Raw genomic sequence first — 11016 nt, forward strand, 5'->3', positions numbered from 1 at the left:
ACCCAAAACGTCACCAAGTTATCTAGTTTTTCCCAAAAATGGGAAAAGCCATCTCAGGACTTCCTTCCCAGCCTTACGATGCTGCCTCAGTAATTTCCAACACCCAAACTCACTAGGGCCGCTTTGTTCTTGCACTTTCGGTTTAGAAGAAACCTAATTGTTCAAATTATTGTAAGCCATTTTCTCATCAGTTCATGAAGCCAAGATAAGCAGCACCTTCCCCCCCACCAGACCACCCAATCTTTCCAGGTCTGTCTTTCCCAGCCCACTTGCTACTTCCCCAAACAGGAACCAGTCATCTGTTACGGCAGCACTTTTATTTTTCCTTACACAATGACGTGTTGCTGGGGCCTAATGTTCTCACATAACAGTAGAAAACCAAAATTTGTTGTCATCTCTTTAAAGAATTGAGAATTGCGTACAAAAAAACCTTACATAAATTAAAAGGATGAATACATTTACAGGTGTAAATGCAAACCGCTTCCAACTCAAGGCAAGTAACAGCCCACGGTGTTCTGGCAGAAAACGTCAGCTAAGAAAACTGGGTCCTATGGCTTGGACTTTCCAACCCTGACAGACTGGCAGGGCAGAAACTGGTTCAGGAGCCCTTGCCAGCCTCTAGAGAAATCCCAGAACACTCAAGCCCTGACACATTAATACCCTGCACAGATCAGAGACTGCTGGCCACGCAGACTCACCAAGCCACAGACTTGTCTTCCACAAGCACGTTCTTACCTCAGCCACGAAGTGACCAAGCCACATGTACTAAAGGTTGAACTCAAAGATATGTACAGGGTATTAAACAAATACCAAGGGGAACAGTTAACTTGAATACACGGTCAAAATCAGCAACAAGTTCTACAATCCAGTGCTGATATCAGATACAAGCTTCAAGGACAATTTCTTTTCGAAGGCTTATTCCAGTTTCGTGAGGCTAGCATGAGGTGTATGCATTTGCCAAGGGCAAATTTATACTTCTGAATTAACCCATGCAGCAAATGCTACGCATCTGCTCAGTCCATTTAGAAGCATTTGCGATGGACGATGGAGGGGCCCGACTCGTCGTACTCCTGCTTGCTAATCCACATCTGCTGGAAGGTGGACAGTGAGGCCAAGATGGAGCCACCGATCCACACTGAGTACTTGCGCTCTGGGGGTGCGATGATCTGCAAAGACAGCCAGGCATGGCTTCAGCTCACACAGCGCCCCCAGTCAGGCCTCCAGAGCCAGGCAGAAGGCCACCAACCCCTCAACTCACCTTGATCTTCATGGTGCTGGGTGCCAGGGCGGTGATCTCCTTCTGCATCCTGTCAGCAATGCCTGGGTACATGGTGGTGCCGCCAGACAGCACCGTGTTGGCATACAGGTCTTTGCGGATGTCCACGTCACACTTCATGATGGAGTTGAAGGTGGTCTCGTGGATGCCACAAGATTCCATGCCTAGGGGACAAAGCCCTCCCTTAGTGGTGCTGACTTGCCCAGGATGAAAAGAGGAGAAAACTTTAGCTCACAACACCTACCCAGGAAAGACGGCTGGAACAGCGCCTCCGGACACCGGAACCGCTCATTGCCGATGGTGATGACCTGGCCATCAGGCAGCTCGTAGCTCTTCTCCAGGGAAGAGGATGATGCGGCGGTGGCCATCTCCTGCTCGAAGTCCAGGGCGACGTAGCACAGCTTCTCCTTGATGTCACGCACAATTTCCCGCTCGGCCGTGGTGGTGAAGCTGTAGCCACGCTCGGTGAGGATCTTCATGAGGTAGTCAGTCAGGTCCCGGCCAGCCAGGTCCAGACGCAGGATGGCGTGGGGGAGGGCGTAGCCCTCGTAGATGGGCACCGTGTGAGTGACCCCGTCGCCAGAGTCCATGACAATGCCAGTGGTGCGCCCAGAGGCGTAGAGGGACAACACGGCCTGGATGGCCACGTACATGGCCGGGGTGTTGAAGGTCTCAAACATAATCTGAGGAGGAACAAAGGGCGGCTTAGTCAAGGACACAGACCCACGGCCACCCCATGCTCACACGCCACAACATGCCGCATGCCAGTGTGATGTGTGAAAAAAAGAAAAGAACGCAGGCAGAAACCAAATGAGAAACCTGGAGACTTCAGGGAGGAAATGCCGGGAGAGGAACAGAGCCTGGAACAGCGAAAGAAACACTTAAATGTCAGAAATCAAGCTGGGCAGAAAATGACAAGGGAAACAACGGGAGCGCGGGCGTCAGCCGAGCCTCACCTGAGTCATCTTCTCTCTGTTGGCCTTAGGGTTCAGAGGGGCCTCGGTCAGCAGCACCGGGTGCTCCTCTGGGGCCACGCGCAGCTCATTGTAGAAAGTATGGTGCCAGATTTTCTCCATATCGTCCCAGTTGGTGACAATACCATGCTCAATAGGGTACTTCAGGGTCAAGATGCCGCGCTTGCTCTGGGCCTCGTCACCCACGTAGGAGTCCTTCTGGCCCATGCCCACCATCACGCCCTGCAGGGATTGACCCGTCAGCCTCGTAGGCGGCACCGAGCCCACCCCGCAACGCAGAACCCAGGAGCCCCGCGGTGCCCTCCACTCACCTGGTGTCGGGGGCGCCCGACGATGGAGGGAAACACGGCTCGGGGTGCATCGTCCCCAGCAAAGCCAGCTTTGCACATGCCGGAGCCATTGTCAATAACGAGCGCGGCGATCTCTTCTTCCATTGCGACCTGCCCAGGAAAAGACGGACTCAGGCGGGCGCCTCTCGAAGACAAACCCCACAGCCCACTAATGTTCCTCCGCGGAGAAGAGTCAGCTCTGCCCCAACCCCGGAGACACGAGCCTCCAAGACCGCAACCACCTAAAACCGGCGGCCGGGACTTTTACGTAACGTCCGCGGCTCGGGACTCTGCACTGCGGCCGGGCCCCGCCCTGGACCCCCGGCACCCGCCCAGCGCCAGTCCGCCCGGCCCGGCCCACCCCGCCTTTTGTTCCCGGTGAAGCCGCTGCGAGGCCTCCGCAGCTGAAAGCAAGGCCAGCCGGGGTCGAGAGGCGCAGGCCTGAGACGTCCAGCTCAGGCCCCGGGGCGGGGCGCTTACCGGCGGAGGGCTAGGACAGTTGAGCGGCAGAAGAACAAGGTGCGCGAGCTGGCGGCGGCGACTGAGACCGTTCGCGGCCTCCCCCGCCGCTATTTAAGCGGAAGCGGCGCGCCCGCGCGGCCCGGCGGCGCGCGCGGCCCCAGAACATGTCCATATATGGCGATCTTTCCGAAAGCCGGGCGCCTATTGGCCCGCCCGGCAGGGACACGTGGGGCCCCGGCCCCAGCCCGCACCGCCTCCCAACGGCCCCGCCCGCGCCACCCCCGCGCGCTCGCGACCCTACGCGGGCCGGCCATCGGGCGGGGCTGGGTCGGGGCGCCCTCCGGGGGTCGCCGGGAGGACCGAAGGGCTGACGGGCCCGGCCCCGCCCCGGACTGTCGCGCCGTGGGGAGGGCGCGGCTGCGCCCCGAAACTGCCTGGCCGGGGCGGGGCCGCGCCGGAGCTGGGTTGGGTCCCCGAGGCCTGGGCCACGGTGCGGGGCTTTGCTCCCTGGGACGTCCCTGCGGCCTGTCCCCTCGGGCTCCACGAGGAGCCCGGGCGCCAGTGCCGGGCTGGGGAAGGGGCGCGGCGGGGGTCCCCGACACTCTGCATCCCTGGGCGCGGGGGAGCCCTCACTTCGCCCTGGTCCCCGAGCGCAGCCACCACTATGCAGGTCCTTCCACGGGGCGCCCTGCCCCGGGTCTACGTTGTTTTGGAGACCGAGACCCCTTTCTGCCCGACTCATCCCTGCCCCTCAAATCACAGGCCCGATTGTCCGCAGGCGCGCGCTCCGGGTTAGGGCCACCCCGCCCCCTTGTGTGTTGAGGAAGTGGTGTGGAGCGAGGCCTTTGTTTCATTCTGGTCACCTGTAGACATCATAGGGAAACTGAGGTAGACGACGGGAACCCTGACTTTCTTGAAGGTCGGCTCCGCAGTCTCGGGCGGTCGGGGGGATCCCCTCGTCTTTTTACGATGCTAGTTAAGGGCAGGGGTCAGGGCTGCGTGGGTTTAGGCACTGGCTGGTTCGGGGCGCTCACTGCTTGCCCGGAGCGGCGCCGGTGCTTTGGTTACACACCCCGAGAGGCGCCCGGCACTACAGCTTCCTTGCGCACCGCTGGAATTTTTAGGGTTGGAGCGCCGGCCGCGGAGGGGTGGCAGTCAGGCCGCGCAGTGAGGCGACGGACTCGCCCGAGGTCGCGGGGCGTTCAGCTTGACTCGACAGGCTGGGGGACGGGGCCAGGGTCCCCACGCGGAGTCCCGAGCCCTGCAAGGTTAGCTCGCGACCCCGTGTTTGGGAGTGAGAACAGCGAGTCAGGCACGGCGGCCGGCCCAGCTCACCTGCGGGCTGCAGTCACCCCGGACGCCGAGCCCCGTGCCTAAGGTCCCCGTGCCCCAGGCCTCCCGGGGGTACTGAGCTCTCCAGGCCCAGACTCTCCGGGGACCCGGGCAAGGATGTCAGGTGTGTTCCCTCCCGTGGCGAAGCCGGGGCTGGGCCTCCAACAAACCCACACGGAGTCGCGTCCCTGGTCAGAACCACACAGCCTGCTCGATCCCCGGGTGGGGACTTCCACTTGGGGGGGGTCCCAAGATGCGACGTGCCCCACCGTGGGACACGGGGCGGGTGGGCAATAGCTTGCCCCTCCCGGCCTCCGGCCTCCTCCGAAGCTCCTTTGTCTGGGAACTGCGGGGAGGCGCCGGCCCCGGGCGCGAGTCCCGGTCCCCCACCCTTCTACCCCACTTTGCGGACCTGAGGCGGCCAGGGTCATGGGGGCGGGGCTGGCGCCTCGAGACCCCGGGGTTCCCCGCCACCCCCAGGGCCTGAGCCGCAGGGAGGGGTGGGGAGGGGGCGCCGCCCCAGGCGGGGGGCGGGGAGCGACTTCCTCCTCTGCGGCCGCGTCACGCGGCGGGGGTCAAGGTGCGGCCCAGGTGTGCGGCGGGGGGCGGCGGCGCGGCCATATTTGGCGATTTCGGCGCCGCCGGAGCCCCGCCCGCCGCCGCCGGGAAGCCCGGCCCGGGGCAGCGCCGTCTCCGCCCGCCGCCGGCCCTGAGTCACGGCGGGCGGGGGGCGGAAGTAACGGACGGGGGGCGCCCGCCCGGCGCTCCTGGCCTTATTTAGTCAAGGAGGCCGCCGATTGGCGCGCGGGACAAAGGGGCGGCGGCGGGGCAGCCCCGGGGCGCTGGAGTGGCCGGGCGCCTCCGAGGGGTTGGGGCGGGAGCCGGGCGTGGGGGGCCTCGGAGCCTGGGGAGTCCCGGGGCCGAGGGCGGCGGGGGATGCGGGGCTGCCTGCCCCTGGGAAGCGGGCGGGCAGCCGGAGCGGGCAGGGCGAGGCCTGGAGCCCACGGGGCGCAGGGGGCCGGACCGCGCGCTGTGATTTTTCTGTTTTGCAGCGGGGCCTCGCCCAAGGTCGCGCCAGGGCCGTCCTGGGCTATGCTCTGGGAAGCCGGTGGCGCAGGGTGGCCACCACCACCCTTCTGGAACCAGTGCCGGAGAGGGCCGGGCAGCTGGGCCTGGGGAGGGGACCCCATGGATGGAACTGGGGGGAGCTGGGCGGCCGCCGAGCCGGGAGAGTCAGCAGCTGCACTTCCGCTAGAGGTGGGTGTGTCCTTTGCATTTCCGGAAGGGAGACTTGGGGCTCAGAGAAGCGATGTGATTGTTCTTTGCTAGTCCAGTGCTGGCTTTGGTGGTTTTTATTATGAACTTGTTGTGTCTTATTTGTTTCGGCCCATTTAGTGGATACGACAACAGTGGCCCAGGGAGGTGTGGCAGAGCTGAAACTTAATCCAGGGCCTGCGTCCCCCACGGCTTGCACTGCCCCACCTCTAGGTCCTTGCTCTGTTCCTTCCTCTGCACCAGCTCAGCCCCTGGACTGTGGGTCACCTCCACACCTGTTGACAGGGCCCCCCAGTCCCCACCGCCATTTTATTTTATTTATTTTTTTTTGAGACGGAGTCTCGCTCTGTCGCCCAGGCTGGAGTGCAGTGGCCGGCTCACTGCAAGCTCCGCCTCCCGGGTTTACGCCATTCTCCTGCCTCAGCCTCCCAAGTAGCTAGGACTACAGGCGCTCGCCACCACGCCCGGCTAATTTTTTGTATTTTTAGTAGAGACGGGGTTTCACCGTGTTAGCCAGGATGGTCTCGATGTCCTGACGTCGTGATCCGCCCGTCTCGACCTCCCAAAGTGCTGGAATTACAGGCTTGAGCCACCGCGCCCGGCCATTTTATTTTATTTTTGAGACAGTCTGACTCTGTGGCCCAGGCTGGAGTGCAGTGGCGTGATCTTGGCAATCTGCAACCTCTGTCTCGGGATTCAAGCGATTCTCGGGCCTTAGCCTCCCCAATAGCTGAGCCTACAGGCATGCACCACCACGCCTGGCTAATTTTTGCATTTTTGGTGGAGACAGGGTTTCAAGTGATCCACTCGCCTAGGCTTTCCAAAGTGGTGGGATGACAGGCGTGAGCCACCTTGCCCAGCCTGGAATGTGTCATCTTCTCCCACTAAATGAAACGATGGACCCTGAACAGAAAAAGGAACAGTGGTGGAAGAACTAGCAAAACCCAAAGCCTCGAGTTTGGTCGTATTAAGGTTAATCTCTCAGTTATGCCAGTTGTTCTATGACCCTGTAAGATGCCAGGTTAGGGGACACTGGGAGTAGAGCATTGGGGAACCTTCCTACTGTCTTTGCAACTTTTCTGTTAGTCTAAAGTTATCCCATAATAAAAAGCTAACTTGAATCCAAGGCAAGCAAAGCTTACCTACTCTCAGCCCACCTCCCTGTTCTCCCGCACTGTTTTGGATAGATCAAGTACAAGATGATGGCCCTGTTTCCTGAAGCTCTTTCCAGGGCCTGGCTGGCTCCCTCGGGCAGGCCTGGAGTGGGCTCTGCCTCTTCAGGAACAGTGGTCCCAAGGCTGGTCCCGGTGGGCAAGGCTGGTTTCCTGCAGCTCGGCCTGGCTGCCTCTGAGTTTTGGCTCAAGGAACAAGCCCAGGGTCCCACGCTTCCGTCTCCTGGCTGGTGCCCAGCTTGGGGCTTGGTTCTCCTGCCCCACTGCGCAGACTGAAGCCCGGAAGGCTCAGCTGGCCGTCCCCCCGCCCCCACCCCTGCAGAGTCACTGGACACTCAGGCCTAGAGTCCCTCAACCCTACCCCCCTGCCCCACCCCACCCCTGCTGCTCCAGGCCTTCTGGAGACAGGATTCCCACTGCAGTTTACCTGAGGCTCCCCATCCCCGCTGTGCAGCAGGAATCAAGGAGGCCCCTGGAAGAGCCCTGAGCTGGGAGCTGGACACCAGGTTCGGGGCCTGGCTCAGCCTTGTGCCTGCCATGTGACCTCTCTACCCCATTTCCTGTCAAAAAAAGAGGAGAGGGGTCAGCGATGTGAGATGTGTGGCCCATCAGGGGCTCTGAGGCTGCTTGCCCTCCTGTGTGGACAAGAAGTCTGGGGACAGGAGGCCGTCAGGCGGCCCAGCAAACCCCCCAGGCTTCTTGCCTGATGCCCAGGGGTTCAGTTTTTGGCGATGAGTAAGACGTGCTCAGCGCCTCCGTGTGTCGAGTGTGAGACCTGAGACGGGGCACCCGCTCCTCCCTCCGTTCCTAAGGGCATAGCCCCAGGCCCCGCTGTGACCCTCCGCTGGGCCCAAGAAGAAGGGCTCCTTTCCCCAGGCCTCAGTCCCCTCTGGCCTCCTGGAGCTGCATGGAGTGGGGAGGGTCTGCTCTCCACCTGGCCATTGTGGGCCCCACCCCAGGAGCTCCTGCCCCCGCAGCCTGAAGTTTGTGTTTCCCCTCAGGGTGGTTCCTAGCTGCGGTCACAGATCGCAGGGGAGGAGCCAGAAGCGGAGATGAAACCAGGGAGCCCCCACCCTCTTCACAGGGCTAAAGCCAGAAACCCCCTCCCAGGCCACAGCCTGCCTCATGTGGCCATGCCTGCTCCCTGGCAGTGCGCATCCTGCCACCCTTCCCACCCCACAGCCTGAGCTTCCACAATCAATCCCCATGTCCCAAATCCCTGCTGCTCCCAAGGCTACCTGCTGCCTGGGGGTAGACTCTAAGCCTCTTCCCCTGGTGCTGGAGGCCCACAGAGTGGGCACTGCCTGTCCCTCCACTCCTTCAGCACCCTGACCACCGCCTAGCTGTTCCTCTGCCCCCAAAGCTCTCCCACTGGCTGCCTCCTCCTGGCAGGCCCCCATGCCACCCACAGCCTCTCATCAACTCCCACTGATCATGAGCTTGTTTCGCCCACCGTCTGCCCTAGGCATTAGTTCTCAGGGCACAGCATCCTTGTACCTCCACAGTGAAGCTGGTGCCCCCGTACCTGGCATAGCACCCGCCCCGCAGCTCCTTGTGCAGGAAGCCCAAGTAGGGGTGAAATAGAGAGGGAGGGGGCGAGGAAGGCCAGGCCCATTTGGAGCTGTCTCCTTATCTCAAAAACGTGGAAGGGGCTGTGACTCTAGCGCTGGGAGGCAGGGGGTCGTTTTTGCTGACTCTCCCCACGGACCCTCCCCTGCCGCCTAGCTGGTCAGCTCCTCCAGCTCTCCCCGCGGCAGCAGGCCAGGGAGCGGCTGTCTTGACCAGGGTGCGCGGGGCACCGAGGTGGGGGAATCGTGTTTAACCCGTCCAGCACCTCCTGCTCTGGCCTGCAGCTCGCCCGAAGAGCTCTGCACAGCGACTAGGTCAGGGCCTCGCCAGGTGTCCCCACTCGCGGGACGGCTGGCGCCACGCGGAAGGGGGGGAAAGCGGGTCAGGGCGGGACAAGGGCAAGAGGCCACTGCTGTGGGCGCTCTGTCCCAAGGGCTGCCTTTGGTATGCGGAGAATGGAGGGTGCCGGGGGTCAAGCCCGGACTCTGGTCAGGGTATCCGAGCCTTAATCGTGTCCTCCTTCCCCAGCGCGCCGCGGGGGCGGGCACAGCAGGGCGGGTGTGGCTGGGGGGCCGGCACTGCGTGGCCGCCCTGCCCGTCCCAGCCCGGGAAGCTGGGACTTGAGCGGGTCTGCGTTCGGGCAAGGTGAACCTCGGGCTGTCCCTCAGGCCGGGCCCAGGGCTGCATGCCCTAACTTGGTGTGGGGTCGCGGCGGTCCAGCCCGGCTGCACCTCGTCGCGCGCCCCTTGCAGCGCCCGGCCCGCCAGTTGCTGCGTCCCCTCCCCACACAGTCGGCCTTTCCTGACCCCCAGGTGCTCGCAGGGCGTGGGTCTGGGCCTCAGCTCCGCGCACTCCCCCGGGGACGCGGCACCGGGGCTTCGGGTGGGCTCAGGACCCGCACTCAGCACGCACCTCCCCTGCCGAGCACTGTCTGGCAGCGGGGACGCACCCCCAGGACCACGAGCTCGGAGGCCCGGGGCCGGGAGATGGCGCCCGTGGAGTGGGCCCCGCGGGAAGGCCGGGAATGGCGGGCCGGTGTTGTTCCCCCGTGGGCCGCCAGGTGGGTCCCGCTATCGCCGCGAGGCCGCACCTGCCGCGCTGCCGGAGCCCGCGCTTGCCCAGAGCGCCAGGAGGGACCCCCGCTCCTCCCTCCGGCCACTGGGCGGGGCCGGCCGCTGAGTCACTGCCGCACACCCGACGGTGACGGAGGCAGGGCTGCCCGGGGAGCGGCCGGTGACCTCAGCCAGGGCTGACGCGGAAAGGTGGGATGGGGTCACCCAGGGCAGTGGATGAGGAGGTGGCCCGAGCCTCCACTCACTGCCCACCCCAGATGTCCGAGGTCCCGCCTGTGACCAGGGACAGAGGGCCCCAACACGAGGACCCTGGCCCCGGGTGCGGGCGTTGATCCGGTGCTCTGCTCCCCCAGCAGATGGCCCCTGCTAACCACCACTTCCCAGAAAAGGAAAGGGAGGGGCTGAGAGGCTGGTTGGAGGCCACACAGCAGAAAAAGGTGGCTCCTTCCAGGGCTGGAGCGGTGGGACTCAGAGCTCTCACTGCACACACCTGCTGGGGACAGAGGCTTCTCCGGCTTTCCCAGGACTGGGCCAGGCCTTGGCAGGGACCTCCCCAGAGCTGTGCCCCAAGGGGGCTGGGCTGGCTTCAGGAAAGTAAGAGGGGGCACTGCCTGATAGGGGATGTCCAGTGCCTCACCAGGGCAGTCACACTTCCCCCTGGAGCCGTGGGGACACAGGAAGGCCTGCGGGAGGGGCGGGGGGAGAAGACAGACACAGGAGGTGACCCTGAAGGTGGAGAGGCCCGAGCTAGGGTCACATCATGACTAGGGAAGGATAGCGGTTGGCCCAACCCATGTGTCCACTTGGTCTGTGGGAGGGAATCACGCTAGGGAGCCTGGTCTGTGGGAGGGAATCACGCTAGGGAGCCTGGCCCCCACCCACACACACCTTGGGCTCTCTTGAAGGTTAACTATGTCCAGCACCTTGGCAGGCCCCATTTCCTCCAGTCCTTAGGACAAGGCATCCTTTGGGGGCATCACCGAGCTGGGAAGGTGAGCCCCCGAGTCAGTGTTGAGTCAGTGTTGAGTTTGCATATCAGCAAGTGCCTTGAGCTCACACCCCTGGAACTGGCAGTTTGGTGAGGGATGGAATTTCAGGTTGAGAACTGGCCTGGGATTTTGAAGGCTTAGCTCCTGTCTCTTGCTGGCACTGCTGCTGATGAGAAATGAATGTCACTGGATTCCTGATCCAGAGTCCAGGTTTTGTGTTTCTCTAAGAGCCTTCAGGCTTTTTCTTGCTGATCTAAAATTGCTTAATATCCCTGGTGATGCTTTTGCATTCATTGTCTTGGCTACTTCCTAGGCCCTGTTCTTGGTAATTTTCTTGTATTATTTCTTTTACAATTTCTTTGTTTTGTTTTCTGTTCTTCTGTTTTGGGATTTCTGTTAATTGGGCAGTATACCTTCTGGATTTATTCTCTAATATTCCAGTTTTTTCTTCTGTCTCTGTTTTTAAACTTTCTGGGATATTTCCTTGACTTCTAACCCTTCAGTGGAATTTTTCATTTTATTTATTATGGTTTTTAACCTTTTTTTTTTTTTTTTTTTTTTATAA

The 11016-nt window shown here is 61.9% G+C and overlaps 1 protein-coding gene across 3 annotated transcripts in view; it reads right to left on the minus strand.

Moving 5' to 3' along the window:
- Nucleotides 1-301: 301 nt before the first annotated feature.
- Nucleotides 302-11016, minus strand: part of ACTG1 (actin gamma 1) — a 12942-nt gene continuing 2227 nt past the window's right edge. Inside the window, exons 1-6 of one of the 3 annotated variants that reach the window (XM_025362617.1) lie at nucleotides 3060-3162; nucleotides 2562-2690; nucleotides 2233-2472; nucleotides 1521-1959; nucleotides 1259-1440; nucleotides 302-1166 (exon numbers count right to left, since the gene is read on the minus strand). In XM_025362617.1, coding sequence (XP_025218402.1) covers nucleotides 1023-1166; nucleotides 1259-1440; nucleotides 1521-1959; nucleotides 2233-2472; nucleotides 2562-2684 — 1128 coding nt within the window. In that variant the 5' untranslated portion in view covers nucleotides 2685-2690; nucleotides 3060-3162 and the 3' untranslated portion in view covers nucleotides 302-1022. Of the gene's footprint in view, nucleotides 1167-1258; nucleotides 1441-1520; nucleotides 1960-2232; nucleotides 2473-2561; nucleotides 2691-2940; nucleotides 3163-11016 lie in introns of those variants that run through there. The other 2 variants (XM_025362618.1, XM_025362616.1) reach the window with 2 other exon arrangements.

This window comes from Theropithecus gelada, chromosome 16 (genome assembly GCF_003255815.1).
Source record: "Theropithecus gelada isolate Dixy chromosome 16, Tgel_1.0, whole genome shotgun sequence".
Lineage (NCBI taxonomy): Eukaryota > Metazoa > Chordata > Mammalia > Primates > Cercopithecidae > Theropithecus > Theropithecus gelada.